The sequence below is a fragment of the Toxorhynchites rutilus genome, chromosome 3, assembly GCF_029784135.1.
Source record: "Toxorhynchites rutilus septentrionalis strain SRP chromosome 3, ASM2978413v1, whole genome shotgun sequence".
Classification (NCBI taxonomy): Eukaryota; Metazoa; Arthropoda; class Insecta; order Diptera; family Culicidae; genus Toxorhynchites; species Toxorhynchites rutilus.
The window spans coordinates 114,596,285-114,617,006 of record NC_073746.1 but is presented as its reverse complement, the minus strand read 5'-3'; the positions used below and the strand labels follow the sequence as shown (position 1 = coordinate 114,617,006).

Here is a 20,722-nt window from a genome sequence, read left to right as displayed (position 1 = left end):
TAGTTATGTATTATTCGATATTCGTATTCATTACACCTACTCACAACAAGATGGAAATATGTATTTCATCTCAAAACTTTAAATTTGAAGCTTTAAAATAACGTGCATTCATGCGTTGTTTTTTTACGAAATTACAACATTTCTAAAATCACTTAAAAATTCTGACTTCTCGCTCTGTTCCTTTAATTTTTGGTTGACTTTAGAATTAACTTAGTATTCCATATTATGAATAAGATGTCGTACACTTTTGAGCTTAGATAGAGTATTTACTTGAAAACTGTTCCGAGTTGTTATCTCCTCCATGTTTATTACCATTTTGTCTCAAATTCCGAACACTTAAGCTTCGTTGGCCATTAAACAGCGTCTCATTACTCAAAATAGTACTGTGTCGTGAAATTAATTTGATTTTTGGTTACATTAAAACCTTTTTGACGTAGGACTACGTCTTTCATTTCTGTACCGGGGTGTAAGTTCAAAGTTTCGAAACCGAGAGAGTGACGCTGGACTGCAAGGTTTTGAATGTTAATACCTCCTTACCGGCTGAATGGAGTGGTATAATAATCACTTCATCCGAAAGATAAAATGTCAACGATTTATATGATTGTCACTTATTGGTCCAAAAAACGTTTCTATAGCCTGAAAATTGCTTTTGAAGCAAGCTATTGAAATTATAACAATCTAGCTTGTTGATGATGATTGGTGATCGCAATGTGTTCCCGAACACGGACGCAAAATCTAGGCACCTGGAGAAACCGTCATAGCGAATATTGGCAAGCTGTGATTTCTTTTGCTCGCTTGCATAAGTGTTTGGGAAACCATAGCGGACAAATGCAAGGCGTGAGTACTTTTACTCGCATCATTTTCTGTTCTGCTTTCGCATGAAACAGTCGTGAAAAATTGTTTGCTTGTGAATGCGTCCGAGCGAAGGAATATTCGCACCCATGACTTGGTGTTCTCGTGATGCAATCCAATAGCATCAGTTTCTATTCTGCTTTCGCATGGAACAGCCATGAAAAATTGCCACATCACGATAAAAACGAAATGAATTTTATGCAAGGTTATATAGACTTTACTTCGTTTTCACCGTGAAATGGCGCCCTCAGTTTTTACTCTGCGCATGGAGTGATCATGAAAAATTTCGTGTTATTCTCACGAAAACAAAAATAAATCATGTATCAATCATCTTCAGTTGCTTCTACAAGGCCACTCAAATTCCATCGGTTCGTTTCGGGGCCACCAACAAGCTCGAAAGAGTTGAATTTTATGTTAATAACAACTTCATACTTATACTTATCCATCCACACACTAACAAGAAAAGCTTTCAGCAATCTTTAAAAAATTTCATCCGTTCATTCATTCATTAAGAATTGATTCAGATGCAATTTCAAATAAATGATTACCGAGCCAACGGTAGTCCTACGTCTACCTTGCCGTGATATCACAGATATAACCCATTTCTTGTTTTTCTCCACTTGACTACAATGAGATTGATTTATAGATACATAAAAAACATAACATAAAAACGTATTCATGGTAAAAAAAAACTCAAATTCCGAACACCATTTTTGTCACTGACTCATTTTTTGACGTAGAACTACGTCTTTCATTAAGGGTGCCAAATCAGAAAACAGGTCACGTTTTTATGAAATAAAGTTAACGTTAATAACTATTTTTGCCGCGGTCGGATTTTGGCAACTTATATACCAAATGAATCGGAAATTCCCTAAGATTTGTTTGATATGCTAAACATTACAATCCTATAGTCTGTATGTGGTTTAAATTGAAGAAAATTGGAAGCATTCCCATTTCCTCATACATCTGTTTTGCCCATTTGTGTGCTTTCCCGAACAGAGCTGTCAATAACAAGCAACTTATCGACAAACAACGAAAGGGAAATGGTAAGATGTAAAGTCTCCGTGAACAAAAGAAAAGAAGATGAACGGAAGGGAATATTTGCCTAAAGTATAAACAGTGGATCTCGCTGAGGCTAACATTCATTCTTCGTGAGGAAATCGACTGAACAACATCGTTGCTGGGTGAACTGTACGGCGAGGGATCGAATGCCTTTCTCAAGGCAATGAGGATGAAGGAGTAATATGACGGATAAAGTAAAGTTTTCCAAGGGCCTTTTCGAAGGATAGAGACGAATGAACTGAAGAAGTTTGAAGTCTCAAGCAAGGAAGGAAGCAAACTCTCAGTATCGTTTTGTATTCAAAGCAATGAATATCGCTTGTTCTTCCTTGTTTTGCATCATCACATGTCTTCGTTTCGGATTCAGCTGTAGACGCGACCAAATTACTCACTCGCTGATGTCTCTGGCATTGCAATCATTACATCAAACTGACGCTATTGCATTAAGGTTATGAGCTACACAATTGTGTGAGGAATCATCAAGCTAGGCTATCGTCAGCTCACCATGGAAATAAATGTTCTGGAATTTTGTCAGTGATTTGGTTTCGCATGACGGTAGGAAAACTCTCTCCACAAAGAATATTTTTTCTTTGATTTGTCAATTCTTTGTATATTTCGTGTACAATTTATAAATATTGCTTCATATTCAACTTAAAGTTATTCATTAACATTTAACATAAAATTCAACGCATTCATATCGACGTTGCTGTTTTGATTTACAAATTCTATATAATTACAGACTGTTTTTATGAATTTTGTTCTTGTCATGCGCTCGGTGTTGATCAGTGTTGGACGCATCACTTCTTCAAATGCTGGTCTCTGCCAGCCGCCGAGTATCGCTGTCAGTTTGTTTTGCATGAAACACCACGCATTTGCCACACGCGGGCACTCGTTATACTTATGTGTAATCGTCTCTACCGCTGCATTACAGTGTAGACAATTTGCTCCGTCCGCACGCTGCATGATGTTCATCAGCCTTCGGTGTTCTACTTTTTCGTTGACGAACAAATACATCAAGCTTCGTTGACACGAAGATAACCTTGACGATGATATGTTTTTCCATACTCGCTGCCAATTTGCTGCCGGGTACTTTCATTCCACTCTGGGCAGTTCTATTTCATTAATGAATACACGGTGGATCAAATCAGGATTTTGTTGGATGGACAGTGGGAGAAGAGGTACTTGTCTCATTACTTCTCTGATACAAGGCATCTCTACCGAGTTAGAATTTGATTGGGTTCGGATGAAGTTGTGGAACGACATTGACTCACTCTCTCGGAGATGCCGGTTGATGAGCAGCGCTTTGCATTTCAATGCTGGGAGTTGCAGATTTAACCCACCACTCTCCTTGCTACGCGCCAGTTGCTGTATCGGGACACGTGCTGGTAAGCCTCTCCACAATATGACAGATGACAGCTAAGCTAATCTAGACTGGCAATATTAACAGAAAGGGCTTCTGTTGAGAAGAGCGCAAAACGGAGATAAGTGTGCGTATATTTAGTTGCTTCAAGCTATCGTATATGGATATTTGTAGGCGTACGCACGTGCTTCAAAACCCTTACATAAAAATAGTGCATCTTCGCTACGCTGAAACCCCATTTTTGTATCTGCTCTCGTGTGCATTGGCCCTGTAACAATGCAACAATCGCCTAATTTTTCTATGCTATGATTGACGATTGTTTGGTGTTGCAAATTATGCAGTCGTAATGATAAATATAAACAAGGAGGGAAGATAGCGGGATGGAAATATTTACGCTAGGGTATTAGTAATGACTCTCTGCTGAGGCAAATATTCAGCCTTTTTCCAAGCAGTTAACATTGTTTGTTTTCTGTCATCAATGCGTTGAACTGACGCTATGGTGAAGCAGGTGTTAAGGTTGTGCACCAAAAAATTATTTGGAGAAAACCAAGTTATTCAATAAGTCATATTAAGTTATTAATTTATTTAGGCTCGAGTGCCAGTCGCAAAACTGCTTTCAACTATGATTGCATTTGCGGTAATTTTGATCATAATGAAGCAGTGCTACTCTTTTCGTGGTTGTTGAAATTAACAGATAGAGTTTATTTCGTTTATTTAGTCACCAAGAAAGTAAATATCGCCCTGGAATTTTGTATGTGATTTGGTTTCGTTTACCAGTAGCAAAACTTTCTCCACTAAGGTTGACTGCTGCGCTTATCTGCGAGCACAAGGATGAATCATCAAACAATTATCGCCAAATGATTCTACAATACAAAAAACATTTTAAGGCGACCAAACTCGTAGAATAGTTATTTCAAAATTTTCGTTGAATTATAAAATAATATCCGCAGTTATAAGCAAGCGACTTAAATTAAACCACAGCGTAGTTCTACGTCAACAATGCGGTCGTGTCTTAAACACAACCTCCTATATATTTTTTTTCCAATTCATTTATTTGTAACACTCAATCGCATAGGCTTTGCGGAGCCACTAATTCAAGATTTGTTCATACAAAATTTCAACTTGAATCTATGTTCAATAGGATTCGACCGATTACTTGCGGTTTACTCGAGGTAATAGGGGCAACCATTTTTGTGATATGAGGCATCGTTGTCTCAGCCGAGGGTTGCCGCACGCACTGTAGCATTGTCCAGAATGACCAGGGATAGCATCTGGTGTTCGACTAGCTGTCGAGGGTGGGTCACTGACTCATATTCCGAACACTTTTGTCTCAAATTCCGAACGGCAAAAATGGATTTTGAAAAAAAAATCATAACTTTTGAACTACTGAACCGATTCAGACGATCGATATACACTCTGTCCAACTTCTATAAGACCAGGTGATGATCTTGCTGCTTTGTGCCATTGTAAACAAACAATGCTTCAATTAATATTCTAGTGTGTAAGTATTGGTGACTACCCTACACTGCATGATTCTCATAGGTGTGTGTGCAAGCGCTGAGCGTAAACGAATGTTTTCGTATTTTCAACTGTCAAGTTTCTATAAGACCAGTTACATTTTTCCGTTGTTTCAGTTGTTTTGATCAATAAATTTGGAAATTTCCGAAGGGAAAAGTGCTCACGGAGAGAGAAGAAAGACAAATCGATGCATTCTACCAAGAAAATGTTGATATCAAAGAAATTGCTCGTCGGATTGGACAATCCCATCAAGTATTATTTGACGAATCCTCAAGGACACGGTAAGGAGAGAGCTCCACGTAAATCGAAGCTCTCTGACCGGGATAAGCGGGAAATAGCTAGAACAGCTTCGAATACCTCAAAATCGCACTGAAGCACTATTTCAGTTTAAATGTTACTCGGGTGACAATTCTTCAAGTTTTGGTAAAAAATCCTCACATTTAAAAGGTCAAAACTCCTCTTCTTACACCATCTCACATCGGAAGACGTCTGAGTTTTGCCAAAGCTCACATGAACCGACAGTGGGACATGGTATGTTGTGACAAAGAATGTTTCCAAAAGAATACATTTTGCTATGTACCATAACGAAAACTTCTTCAATGTATAGGTTATCTTCAATGACAAAAAAAAGTTCAATTAGGATGGTCCTGATGGTCTCAACGGGTACTGGCGTGATTTACGATAAAAAGAACAGTATTTTTCAACCAGGAATTTTGTTGGAGGCTCGTGCATGTTTTGGGCAGGATTCTGTGGAACCGGAAAGCTCAAGATAGGTTTCACATCATTCAAGGATACACATTTTCATATCAGCAAAGAAACTAAGCAATGGTTCAAAGATCAAAAACTTATTTTTTGGACTGGCCGGCTCGCTCTCCAGACTTGAATCTTGTTGAAAATCTTAAGCGAATCCTTGTACGCAGAATCTACATTGAGGGAAAACGGTACACCATGATCGAAGAGCTCAAAGTCGCAATTCCGGAAACATGGAAAAATATCGAGAAATCCGTTCAGCAGAATTCGGTAAATTGTATTCCAACAGGAATTTTCAAGGTTAACAGGTTAACTTCCTTGCAAGGTTGTCAATTATTGACATGTAAATCAGTCGATCGTTTTGAATAAAATAACTAATAAAATAAATAAAATAAACAAACAACTCCTTTGAACGAAATTGACGTTAAATATAATTTATTCTAACTGTTGGTGTTGCAATGAAATAGAATCAGGATGGTCTCATAGAAGTTGGACAGAGTGTATCAAATTAACGCCAATTAGCTATTTTTTTAGATATTATACTCGCAAAAAAAATAATGGATTTTGTTTTAGTTATTATTTAGTGCATTTGTTTTTTAAAAAACGAATACAATCAAAAATTGCGAAAACTTGGCAAAATTAGGTGTACATAAAAAAGGACGCTACGTAAGACGATGCTGTTGCTTACAATTGAAAAATGAGAAAAAATTATAATTATATATTCATATGAAACATCTAATTTGGTAGATTGAAGTAACATTCTAGTAGTAGGAACTTTAAAAGTTTTAATTAGTTTGATCTCAAAAAAATGCTTACTTGATTGTTTCTATGAATTATATTGAAGCTCTCTAAAAGCTCTATAATTTGTTCTTCGAATCTAACTCCTATATTTTTTTAATTCCGCTGCAATATCATTTTAAACAATTCCTTAAATTAGAATCTTCAGAAACACGATTTTACTCTATTGTACTTATAATAACCAATTAACTTTCACATTAACTTTGAAATTAAATTTTTTTGACGTAGAACTACGTCTTTTCGTAATGGCACCCTTATCAGAAAACAGGTCACGTTTTTATGAAATAGAGTAATCGTTAATAACTATTTTTGTCGTCAACGGATTTTGACGATTTATATACCAAATGAATCGGAAATTTCCTAAGATTTGTTATTCGTGCTGTATATCACAATCCGCTGGTGTATAAACGGTTAAAATTGATGAAAACTAGAAGCGTTTCCATTTTCCCATACATTTGTTCTGCTCATTTGTGAGCCCTACTCATGCCGTCAACAACGAGCAACTGATCGGCGATCAATGAAGGATAATGATTTAAAGGCTCCGTGAACAAAGAAAATAAGAACGAAGGATAATATTTGCTTAGAGCATAAATGTTGGATCTCACTGAGACAATCTTTCAGTATCGTTCAAGATACGAAACAATGGACATTGTTTGTTCTTCCTTGTTTTGTGTCGTCACCTATCTTCGTTACGGATTGTGCTGTGGACGCGACCAGATTGCTTACTCGCTGATGTCTCTGGCATTGCAATCGTTACATCAAACTTACGCCTTTCCTTTAAGGTTCTGAACCACACAATTGTACGGGGAACCATCAAACTAGGCTATCATCGGCTCACCAAGAAAATAATTATTCAGGAATTTTGTGTGTGATTTCGTTTCGCATGACAGTTGCAAAACTGTCTCCACCTAGGATGGCAGCTAAGCTAATCGAGAACGGAAATTTTCATATAAAGGGCTTCTGTTGAAAAGAGCGCAAAGCGGAGATAGGTGTGTGTGTATAAAATAATACCCGGATTTATTAACAAACCACTTGAACAAAATAACAGCGTAGTTCTACGTCAACAAAGTGGTCGTGTCTTGGACACAACCTCCTATAATATTTTTTCTTGAAAAAAGTTATATTTGAAATATAAACCTTTTTTTTTAAACTGTATATAATAGAGTCCAAAATTGTATATAATCATGTCAGTATATTATCGACTCTGTTTGTAATATAGTTATGTTATTATTTGTTACATCAGCAACCCGGTTTCATTATCGTGGTTTCAGTTGAAAACCTGTCCAAGAAAACTAATGTTACTCTCGTTGGTTTGCACCTGCGACCCACGTTTTGCAAAGAAAGAGCTTACGAACATTTGTTTACAACTGATGTTAGGTCTTTTCATATTGTAGCTCCAGAATTGGACTTTCCTTGTACCCCTACTTAAATACTAATTGCAATGACGATTTCTGAATAAAAAATCATTCTTCATTCATTTACATCAGAATCATACCTTTTCTACCACATAACATGAAAACAGCAAACAAAACATTTTTTTATTCTTTAAGGTTTCGTTGGGAACAGATTGCACATAAAATTATCACATAAAAATTGAACGTAAAAATTAAGCACATGTAAATCCTTTTGCGGAACTCAACAAAGAACTTGCTGTATGAAAAAAAGCAAACAAAATAGTTAAAACAACTACAAAAACTGAAAAATAAACGATGTTTGTCATCGTTTATTTTTAAACATCGATGTTTGACATGTAAGTTTGGTGAATTTACATTTGAAAATTAAGTGTTCGGAATTTGAGACAAAACGGTACACACCTACCCTATTCGTCAAAGTTTTTGGAAAGTCAATAAACAATCCAGGAAAAAAAAATTGTGAATACACTGCACTATGGTCCAGGAGGTGCATTTAAGTGGAAATTAGCATCTAGAGCTCGACAGTGATTCTCTAGACAAAAACTGTCTTCGACAAAGTTGTTACATATAATAGAGCACTCATTTTTATGTTATCAAAAATAGGGTGACCAAAATTGTCGATGAAATGAAAAATCTAACTTTCTTATCTTTATAGATAGAGGTAAACATAGTTCGACAATATTGTAGCTCTGGTTATTTTAAGTAACTTTGTGGAACAGCGCGATATAGCGCTTGTTCTCTAGGTTGAGTTAGGGTTACCATGAAAAAAAAGGTTTTTTTGCTCTTACTTTTATATGTAAAATTCTTCATCAAAACTGTCTTCGAATGACTTTTAGAGCTTTCCAATCCACGCATTTTACGGTGCATAACTTGTATGTATCTTAATTCTACTCAAAGTTATTGATGTTTTGACGTAGGACTACGTCTTTCATTTCTATACCGGGGTGTAAAATCAAAGTTTCGAAAACGAAAGCGTTACGCCGGAGACCGAGATTTTGAGCGTTAATAGCTCCTAAACAACTGAACGAAATGGTATGATAAACACTTCATTCGAAAGATAAAATGTCTACGCGTTCTATACTTGTTACTTTCTGATCCAAAAACTTGTTTCAATAGTCTTAAAATTGCTTTCAAAACAGCCTATTGAAATCACCAATCGGTATATAAGCGAGCGCCGCTCGGAAATCCACTCAGTTCTGATTGAACAGCGATTGGAGCATGTTCTCGCTGTTGTGGTGAAGCATGAATGCGGGAATGAACGGTGTTACCAAGAGCCTGTTTGTGCACCTTAGGCCAGAAGGGAATCCATCAGGAGGAGAATGATGCCACAAACGGTTCCCCGGGAAGATCTCGATGCAGCCGCTACACACACACACACACACACGCGCGCGGAATTCTTTCCGTTTGGATGCCATTCAGCATCGAGAAAGCCATTCAGCATCGAGAAAGATCCGGACAATAATCTGCCAGTTCCTCTGGGAATTTAAAAATACATTCATGTGAAAGAGTTTATTTGAATGTTTTCTATCCATGTAACACTGTGACCAAATATGTTTCAATCAAGTGCTATTAACAGATGGTTATCGAGATAGCATTAACCACTGGTGGGCTTCCAGTATCGAGGAAAATGTGGAAATATCTAATCGTTACTGAAAATAATCTGCCAGTTCCTCTGGGAATTTAAAATTACATTCATGTGAAAGAGTTTATTTTAATGTTTTCTATCCATGTAACACCGTGACGAAATACATTTGGTTTTGTGATTTTTCAATCAATCGCAATTAACAGAATAGCTTCTGAAGATTATTCTTCCCCATCAGTAGGATATTTCCGTATCCAATATTGGATGCATAAAACCTTGTGCCTCCAACGTAACGCTCTCGTTTTCGAAGTCCTCCAAATATTTATTCATTCAGAATGAATTCAGATTCAACTTCAAACAAATGATCTCTAAATCTAATAGATATATCTTCTATACTTCGTCCACCGAAAAAGGAAATCAACAATGTGTCTTCTTTGAACCTCCATGTTGAGTGGCTATAAGACTGAACTGAAGTGATGCTGCTTTAAAGTCTACGCTTACTATATGCATTTAAAAATTGCAACTTGTTCATTTATATGCAAAAACTCATAATTTCAAATTTAATTTACTCAAATACAAAAAATAACACTCTTTTGAAAGTTTCACCTTATGTAGAGTCAAATGTGCTCTTTAAAATGCTATCAATAATTTTTTATTATGTTTGCCCCAAAAAGAACGACAATAAAAAGGTCGTGTTTTCGGGGAAAAAACATCAATAACTTTGAGTAACATTAAGATACATACAAGTTATGTAACGTAAAATGCATGGATTTGAAAGCTCTAAAGATCATTCAAAGACAGTTTTGATGTAGAATTTTACATATAAAAGTTAGAGCAAAAAAACCTTTTTTTTCATGGTAACCCTAACTCAACCTAGAGAAAAAGCGTTATATCGGTTATTTGAAGAGATAGAAAGAAATATTGTTCCACAAAGTTACTTAAAATAACCAGAGCTATAATATTGTCGAACTATGTTTACCTCTATCTATAAAGATAAGAAAGTTAGATTTTTTATTCATCGTAAATTTTGGTCACCCTATTTTTGATAACATAAAAATGAGCGATCAATTATATGTAACAACTTTGACGAAGACAGTTTTTGTCTAGAGAATCACTGTCAAGCTCTAGATGCTAATTTCCACTTAAATGCACCTCCTGGATCATAGTGCACTGTTAAAAATGTAGCACGAAAATTGCATGCAGCTAATATTGTTTTCCTTAAAAATTGATTTGTATTTCCAACAATTTTGGAACACCTCATCACAATTGTATTTCGAGCAACACTTTTTTGAGAGAAGAGCCACTGACTGATTTAATGATGATTAAATGATAAAAAAGATTTAATAAACTGATATTTTCTAACATCTTTGTCACGGTTCATGTGCATAATATAGACAAGACCCATTCGAAACATAATTCTCGAACCAACTCACCTGCAATAACCGTGTCGCTGAGGTTGTATTTCCCGGCTGCCTTTGGAAAGTCCTTCAGCTTTCGCCCGCTCAGCTTCAGCTCCCCACTTAGGTTTGCATCCTCGAGGATTCGCTCCAGTGAGCGTGTCAGCTGGCTCTGTAAATGTCCTCCGCCACTGTTCATGGTGCCACTTGCCCCTGTGCCCAACGATCCGGACAAAATCGAAGCAGATGGAGACGACGAATAGAGTTGACTGGAAGTCTTCAGGCAAGCCACGGCCATGTTAGATTCATTGGGAACCGCTTTTGTTTTTTCTTCGCTTCTATCGCTCTTCTATACACAGCGGGGTCACTCCCCAAAACACCAAACTTTGCTACACTTGCACAAGGATACTTTTCACCGGCGCCGCTGCCGGTTTTCGGGAACTGCCCTTCTTTCACTTCCCGTTCGATACCGAACCGAATCGATTTCCAATCAGCTGCAATTTTATTCGTACTAGACTGGCCCCGAAATTTACGCCCGGAAGGTCGAATATCATACGAAGAACTAACCTTCTAAAATAACAAACGCACTGAATCGTTGCAAATATTTTCTTCGTCTAATATCTAAGAAAGAAAACACTAACGACTTAAAAACAAATTTCGGCCGCGAATCAAATTCACCCGTAACCTCCTTCGAATCACTTATTAAAATAGCAAAATTCAAATCACATTTTTCTCCTGTCTCCTGCGAACCTCACACTGCTCACGCACACACACACACACTTCCTCTTCCTCTCTTTTTCTCTCGCTCAGGCTTTTAAAAACACGGCAATAGGAGGCAGTTTCATCCGCTATGCTCCCTAAAATAAATCCTGTTGAGTCGGGTTTCGTTGTGTTTCTGTTGTGTGCCCACTCAGCCAGCTTCTGCAATTGGCATTTAACTTGCACAAAAACGGATGAATATGAATTTGATGGTAAATATACTGTACACTCTGAGCACACACAACACTCCCGCGGTCATGAAACGTAAAATTTCTACAACGAACAACACAGAACGGCGGCACTGAACCGACTGAGAAACGAACATAGCTTACGCAAAGGCGAGGGCACAGAGTGTAGAGAAATATACCCGCACACATGCTCAAACTAATATTTATTGTTTTGTGGGGGCACACACACACAAAACAAGATCGAAGCGAAGTTGTCAAACAAACTGAAACCTTTAGAAAAAGCAACGGCGACGAAAGGAAGAGGCGTTACATTGGTTTAATTTTGCGTTACGAAAAAAATTAAATTGCATAGGGTTTATCGTTGAGCAGAGAAAAGTATTTAATCATAATAAAGTATTTTAACTATACTATTGTAATACAAGTGACTATAGTGATACTTAGGAGAAGAATACACGAAACAATTGTTATAGGTTTGCCCCTTTAAGGAAGGGGCGTTACGTTGGTTTAATTTTGCGTTACGAAAAAAATAAAATTGCATAGGGTTTATCGTTGAGCAGAGGAAAGTATTCAACCATACTAAAGTATTTTAATTAGACTATTGTAATACTGTGACTATGGTGATACTTAGGAGAAGAATACACGACACATTTGTTATAGTTAGAATCATAGACTATTGTAATACAAGTGACTATGGTGATACTTAGGAGAAGAATGCACGAAACATTTGTTATAGTTTTGCATAACGTTATACAATATTGCACAATACTTTGTCCGTTTATCGTGACTGAGCCTGTAAAAATAAACGAATTAATAAAAATTGTCCGTTTATCTCAAGCGGCCCATGAACGTTCAACATTATTGTGTAATAGTTTGTTTTGTACAATATAATAGTTCGTCTAGGTGCTTCAATATTGTCCCTAGACGAACAATAATGTTGCACAAAACCAAAATATTGTGCAATAATATTGAACTCTATGGGACGCCTTAAGCATGGATGTCAGGTGATATTTTCAGATGTCTTCGTATGGTACGAACAAAAATTCTCCACAATCATATCGCAGGAAACTAAAATTTATACCATACTATTGAACAAAGTTTAATAGCTTATCCACTGTTTAGGGTGATGCCAGAGTGAACGCGACATGCGATGCGAATTAGGAATCACTGGTAATTGAGACAAATAAATTGTTTGAATATATATTGAAAGGATTTTTCGAATTTCAGAGTATGCTGCTAAAAAAAATGGAAATATTTACGGGATACATTTGGCCGTGAACTGCGAATGCTGCCGCAGCCGAGATCTAGGGATCCCGGTGATAACAGCATTCATATATCTAAATCATGCAATTAATGCATCTCGATGACCTTAATTTTGATCATTATTTGTCCGATACCTTGATGTTGGTATGTCCACATGACTACTATGGTAACCACTTGGCGCGCTGCAAGTTGTTTATGTTGTTCTTCACGTGTAGCAGATATAAAGTTTCTCTGTGTTGAGTACTACTCACCTTTGAAATGCCCAAGAAAAGGCAATATTCTGAAGAAAGCCTAAATTATGAATGGATCAATATGATGACAGTTAACTCAGAACAAGTGCTCCCGTGGTCGAGTGGTTAGCGTCCCACATTATCATGCCGGGAGTTCGGGTTCAATTCCCATTCTGGCCGAGGGATTTTTCGTCAAAGAAATTTCTTCCGGCTTGCACTGGGGTCATGCGTATTCTAGAACTTTCCATTCCAGAATACATTCAAGGCGTTTTATCCGGCATAAAAATATCAACTAAGTACTACTAATAAAAATAACACAAATAATACCTACGTTGAGAAGGCCAAAGTTTCACTGGGAACGTTGGTGCCATCAAAGAAAAAGAAGAAACTTAGAACAATGAGAAATGCAACATCTACTCGAGAATTCGAATATCTTCATTCGAAAATGGTGATTTTTTAAACCAAACAAACCATGATCATTTTTCAGACAAACCATGTGCATAATTTCTCTTTGAAGAGAATCGTTAGAAAAAAATGAATAATTTGAACGCCTTATGATATTATCAGCAACTTGAGACTTGAGGCTTTCCAACAAACCCAAACTCGTCTTGGATACATGTGATTTTCATGAAAAAAATCGATTTGCATTTACTAGTTTCATGAACACACCCAAAATCGGACAAACCAACATCATTTATCCTACTTGTAGATTTTCTGCCTGGCAAAGTTTGGAAAAAGGGAAAAAGGAATGGCACAGCAATAAAAGTCTCCGTTGATTACTAAGAACAAATGTAAACAGGTGACACTGATAAAAAGCGAGCAAATGACACTGAGACAAAAGCCCTACTTCCTTTGACGATATTTTCGGCCAATAGTTGGAATTTTATGGGAATGATATCTCCCAAAAATTAACATTCACATTAGGCGTTGCAAAATGTCTTTTACAATAATCCAGATGCATGAGAAGTAAAAATTAGAAAATTGGTAAACATTGGCACCGTTGGTCCGAAAGAGTATACGCTAATGAGAATGAGAAAAATGAGCAATTACCGGATAACTATAGTTCGATGGAACGACAGTCTCTAGAGTAAGGTTAAAAGAAATGGTCGCTAAATTTCAACGATCCAAAACGGGAACCCGACACAAAGCAGCGCCATAAATCAGTGGAAATGTTCAGAAATAATACCAGTACGAATTGATATAAAGAGCAGAGTCATAAATTTCAGTATGAAGCATACAGAGCCTATTTTGTTGACTGCTTTTCTTATATGGTATTCGTGATAATTAGTCAGTGTGACATCTCTTTACTTTCTTTACTTTTTAATTTGGATACGATTTTCACGGAGATACTTAGTAAGAGTATTTCTAACACAATTGTTGGAACCAGTGTTTGGATTTCGATCAAAATCGAATGATACACAATGTGTCATGCAAGTAAACTCTCACGAACATATAACCAAATATGAGAGGATCATTCAGATACTTGTATGAATGTCAGTAATCACTTGTGTAATATTTAGTGATTAAACTGAGAGAGGAACGAAGACTGTTGATTGCATATCCGATCTGTATCAAACATCGCATACCATTCTCGAAGCCTGCATACAAGTTTGAACCGCATATATCGTCCCATTTTACTATAGCGAAACCCACTGCACAGACAAGTGCAAAGCAATAAATGATACAAGAAAAATTACGTCATCATTACGTCACCATTTGCGGAGAGCAGCGAATGGGAAAAAAGATAAAACGCGAGAGTTTTTGCTTCTCACTGGAGCGGTGTTGCTAGTAAAACTATGCGGTCTATATGAATATACACATTTCAAGGGATAGAGGCGTTAAAAATGGAAGATATAATCTGACTACCCTTCCTTTAGCCTCTATCGAGCTAAATAATTATATAGTTTGCACTCTCTGAGACTTAAAAATCAGGATCTGCTACATTAGCCGAATATGAATCTTTCGCTTTGCGTTGTCCGTACGATCCTGCTGTTTCATGATGCATGTAGAGGTCGGTATGCATATGTTAGAGGCAAAGAAGAAAATAAGCTTTCTGCCCCGAAAGCGTATATGATAGCTTTGCTTGCATGCTGGTGTGCAATGAAGTGCGAGCCGATGCAGAGTTGTCTCGTTCTCTTTTGTGTCGTGATTTGCAGCACATAACAACAATAGAGTACCGCTGGGGGAAATGTTTCCTGAAAGATCATATTTGAACGAACGAAAGCGATTTTTTCAATGAGTGGATCATTTGGCAAACACTGGTTGGAACATAAATGCTGTTGGTTCAATAACAAGCCCAAACAAAGGGTGGCCCATTTCGTCCCGCCTGATTATATTGCCCCTATCTACCCTATATGTTTTTCAAAATATAAATCAGTGTCCACGTAGATGTAATCTCTCTTCTTTTACAAGTGTCGGCGTCTGGTGACGACTTTCGATGTGGGGCCTTAATTTGGACCCTGAACTCATTTACAAAAATGTCCAATTAAACGTGTTGCATTACGGGTCTGTACAATTAGCTAACTGTTGTATTAAATGTAAATTACTGTATATCAATAGATAAAATGAAAATAAAAAATAAATAAATTGAAACAAGGCTTTCGATTCTCTGATAGCGATTCAAACAGTGAATTGATCCCTACGCTGTTTTGAGACTGGATTTGTCAAGATCAATCTTTTTTATAAAGATTGTGCAATCCTAGTTGTAATTCCAGCAGAAGCAGTTGTGTAAGTTCGATAATTAGAAAAAGAATTCCCAAGCGTTATTCAAATGCTCTAGAAAATGTAATTTTCCTGGGCTTTAATTGTTTTTTGTGTCCTTCATACTGCGAAACAAAATGAAATGCCAAAAGACATGTCTAGCAAACATCAAATAAATCTAGTATTTATGTACATCTAGTACAACTACTGTCATACGTATATGCGATTTACGACAGACAAACAAAAAAACGAATAGCGGAAAATGTTCGTGAGGTTACAATTATTTTTATAACCTCACGAATCGCCATTTGTATACATGACAACATTTATATTTCTACAAATAGGAATTATTCAATTGACTTTTAAACTGCTCCAATGGAATTCGAGCCCCGGTTGTTTAGATGATGAGTAACAGCTATCTCGCACGGCTATCTGGAACATAATTCTAGAGCAGTTGTAACTCGTACATATAATACGAAGATGAAGATGTAATCGGATACTTCATTCCTGGCCGTCTATTGTATTTTAGTGGAAATCTATTGTAATTTATTCAGAAATGGTCAAGTAAGGTTTAGTGCTACGCGTTTTAAGTAATCAAATAACATGAAGCAAAAATTTGCATTCAAATTTTTCCAATTTAATGCTGCTTTCGGGCCTGCTGATCTGGTAGAGGTTAATTTGCCTCCCAAAAACACCACATCTCTTCCAGACGTCGTACATACGACATCGCAGATCACGATATGTCAAATTCCTAATATGATGTAATATAGCTCCAAATACGATGTAATATGGTTTAATGTTGAACGATTTTCCATTTCACAGTGCTTTGCAATGCAGAAAAAACAGGTTCAAATTTACATTTCTCTGACCACTACTGCATGAATAATGTGGAGAGTAATATACCTGTTATTTTACTTACGTTGGAATGTGTCAAGATTCTCAAATCAACATAATTTAACATACTCCACAGGTATGTCATAATTTTTGCATCTGTCACAAAATTACTCAACAGATTTATTTGGTTTGATATGAATTTGTAGCAATTTGTTGATTTTTAATAAGTTTACTTTAATTGTGTAATTTTTATGTACTATTTGTTGTAGAATGCTTAAAAGAAAATATTAATAAATGCACATATATTCACATCATATTTATGCAAAAGACATATTTTTACATCGAATTAATAACTTTATTAAGAAGAAACTTTTTTCCATTCATCACAGTATCATTAAAAAGTTTTAAATTGTATTAAAATTCAGAAATTTTACATTATTAATTGGTCGGGGTTCTGCCAGAACGAACCAAGCACCAAAAACATTATTTTGAGATATTTCAATTTGAAGTTTGGGCTCCCACTAATTGACCGTGGCTGATCAAATCTATTATTTTATCGCTCAAGTGTTACAAACAGGATGGCTTCAAAGCACTGAGACTATGAATATCTGTAAAATAACACACACAACACAATGTCTGTAAAATAAATACACATACATACGCATGCACTCAGTTCACTTTGGTAGAATGAAAATTAAAAAAATATAGTTTTTAGTTCAGTGTGGTTGGACGTATTTTTAGTCTAAAACATTACTGGAATCTATACATACATATATATATATATATATATATATATATATATATATATATATATATATATATATATATATATATATATATATATATATATATATAAATCTCGTGTCACGGTGTTTGTTACCGAACTCCTCCGAAACGGCTCGACCGATTTAGATGAAATTATACTCAAAATACTTGGTAGGTATGAGAATAGATTGTAAACTATATATGATACCGGTAGGATACCGATAACCATACATTTAATACCGAATAGGGTGGCTCTATGCAGAAAAAAAGATCTGGATATTTTTTTTCAAAAATTTGACTTCATACCATACATATAACCTTAAATTTTTACCCCAATTCCCTATTTTTAATTGCGATTTTATTATTTTTGTGTCAAAAATATTCTAATAATTTAACCGTTCTTCGTTTTTTCAACAGAACGAATTCATTTTAAGTTGTTCAATTACTGATGGCGTAACGCCCGCTTCGTTGAACATCCATCTACAAATACACAAGTAACATCAATTCATCTAAAGCAGGGAGCATCTCCGACGAGCTGGAAGCATTTTTGAATGAGCACAATGAGTTATCGAAATTCTTCAAATCACATTTGCTCGGATTACAAAATGACAATCACGCTATTGCCATCAACCCTGATAAAACATCAGCTGGAGAGCACGTGTGTAGATCCAAAGCACAAGCGCTGCTGGAATCATGATAGCACGGTGACACGAGAAATTTAATGCGAAGAAAAAACAATAATCTGGAATTCATCGTTGACACACACCGTTCATACGACCCTCGCTATGTTCTTCTTCAATGGCACTAACGTTCCCAAGGTTTGCCTTCTCAACGTAGTACTACTTACGTCATTTTTATTAGTAAATAGTTGAGATTTCGATGACGAACAATACGCCTTGAATGTATTCTGGAGTGGCAAGCTCAAGAATACGCGTGACTACAGTGCAAGTCAGAAGGGTTTCTTTAACGAAAAATCTCTTGCATGATTTAATATTTATGAACATGCGACGGAACAAACAGAGGGCGCGCTCGAAGGATTTTTATGTTTATCATATGGTGATTTGACATGGTCAAGAAACTTCGTAAGCTGTGCCAACAATTTATGGTCGACATATACGCGAAGGTAAAGATTGAACGACTGCAATTCTTACTACACAATCAACAAAAGCGGTACGAGGAATAATACATTCACTTGCGAGACACTATCATGAGCAACGCCAACACAGCTTTAGATATAGCCAGGCCAAAGCGCAATGCATTGTCATGACATTGCGCGTGTGTTCAAACACAAAATGAAGTTCGATCGTATTCGTCCCCACATATTGTTGGTTGTATTCTGTGGAACGGAAAAAGCGCAATTTTGCATTCTGTTCAAGCTCAAGTCCAATCGAGTTGAGCAAATGTGGCAACCTTGCCACGCAATTCGACGTAAACAACATTGGTCTCCATGTTCCATTTCTATAAAGCAAAAATAGTAATGGTTTTTCGGGTGGAATAAACACACAAAAATTAGCATTCAAACACATTCAAAACAAATTTAGCATCCAAACGAAATCGAATAATAATTTTCATTCAAATTTCAACAATTTAGAATTATTTCCGGAATTATGCCGATCATATAGAGAGTAAATAGAACCACAAATACGGATGACTTATTTTGACCATTGTTTCGCGACAAGGCGAACGAATTTAATTGAAATTTGATTGAATTTTAATTGAAAACTATTGAAACACGAGTTGATTTGGGAACAAATGCTGTTTGTGTTTCCCACAATGCTTTTTCGTACAACTGTTTGAAATTTGGCAGACTTTGATCAAAAGACATAGATACACACATACGTAATTGGCTTGAATCTTTTTAGCCGCAAACAACCTCCCCCCGCCCCCCTAATGTTGATATATGATTTGTCTGCATTCCTATTAAGCTTGCATTACTTTTTACTTCCAGAATTGAGAATCAGCATGCGTAAGTTTTTAAACACGGTGGCGAATTTACGTTCTTCTGATGAAAATCCGAGATTCTTTCAATTGTTTCATTTCTTTCTTGTTCTAAAATGTTATGATCGAAGATAATTTAAAAAAATGTTCAGCCTCAGTGAACTAGGTCGAAAAATGTCACCTAGAGTATTATTGCCTCCTAAATTTCTGTCCTCCATATCCAAGTCTTTCTCAATAACATCCTCCCTTTCATGCTGTGAATTCACATCTTTGTTAATTCCGGATTCAGAATCTTGAATAAAGTTAAAAACAAAATTATGTAGCTGCTGGACACACAAAACTTCATTATCTTTGCATCCAGAGCGAACCAAGTCCATGCTAACTATTAATATAATATTATCACACAACTCATTAATATTTTGTAACGGCTCTTCAGTAATTAGATAAATAGTATATATATTGACTCACTTTTGCTGTTTTTGACAAAATAATATCTCAATAAATGAAAATAAATTAAATTAAAAAATTATTATACTTGGTTCGTTATGGCTGAACGCAATTTTGAATAACGCAGATCAGCCCTCTTAACACGATTTTACACTCCAGGGCAGCCCTCTGACTATCTTACTTATCAGATTCCGACGACAAGTGTTCCTGTCCGAAACAGAAAAATCTGATAAAGATTCGGATAAATAGGAAAAACTGTCTTTTGAAGAAAACGATCAGTATCGCCCAATGCCATGTTGTTGGTTTGTGGTTCGCTCTGTTTGAATGTAATTTAGTCCTTTTCGCAGTCTGCTACACAGAATTTTTGTTTTGGAGCCGTTGTCAATTGTCCGAATGACATGGTTGATTTATTGTCGATAGATTATCAGTTTCTGCATCCAGTGGTGTAAGTAACTCAATTTTGAAAAAAATGGCACTTGGTTCGTTCTGGTAGAACCCGACCAATTAGCAATACTAATGCAAGGCACTTCAGAGCATACCTGGTTAACCGTCTATGAACGATGGTCTGCGATAGTGCGACCAAGGCGCCTAGAAGTATATCCTAAGGTGGGCCAACTTGCTAAAACCACTCTTCAGCCATCTTGGAAGTCTACTGTGTTTTGTTTGTTAACAAAACACAATACGCTAGTGCCGAAGCTCGCTCGTGATCAGTCCGTCTCTTTCACGCTTCAAGCAAATAATTCCCCTTCTGCTTTCCTTCGTACTGTTTTCATATACCGCTCCCCTAACCAACTTAGTGACTAAACGGCCTCACCTTAGGATATACTTCTAGGCGCCTTGAGTGCGACAACTGCACGGTTGACAGCCAGTCCA

At 36.5% G+C, this 20,722-nt stretch overlaps 1 protein-coding gene across 8 annotated transcripts in view; it reads right to left on the bottom strand.

Moving 5' to 3' along the window:
• The window catches only part of LOC129773251 (leucine-rich repeat and calponin homology domain-containing protein), a 233,311-nt gene extending 221,511 nt beyond the window's left edge, over positions 1-11,800 (bottom strand). For 4 of the 8 annotated variants that reach the window (XM_055776851.1, XM_055776850.1, XM_055776844.1 and 1 more), the window contains exon 1: positions 10,765-11,784. In XM_055776851.1, the coding sequence (XP_055632826.1) occupies positions 10,765-11,026 (262 nt within the window). In that variant the 5' untranslated portion in view covers positions 11,027-11,784. Of the gene's footprint in view, positions 1-10,764 lie in introns of all 8 variants that reach the window. The other 4 variants (XM_055776846.1, XM_055776845.1, XM_055776847.1 and 1 more) reach the window with 4 other exon arrangements.
• Between the last annotated feature and the right edge of the window lie 8,922 nt (positions 11,801-20,722).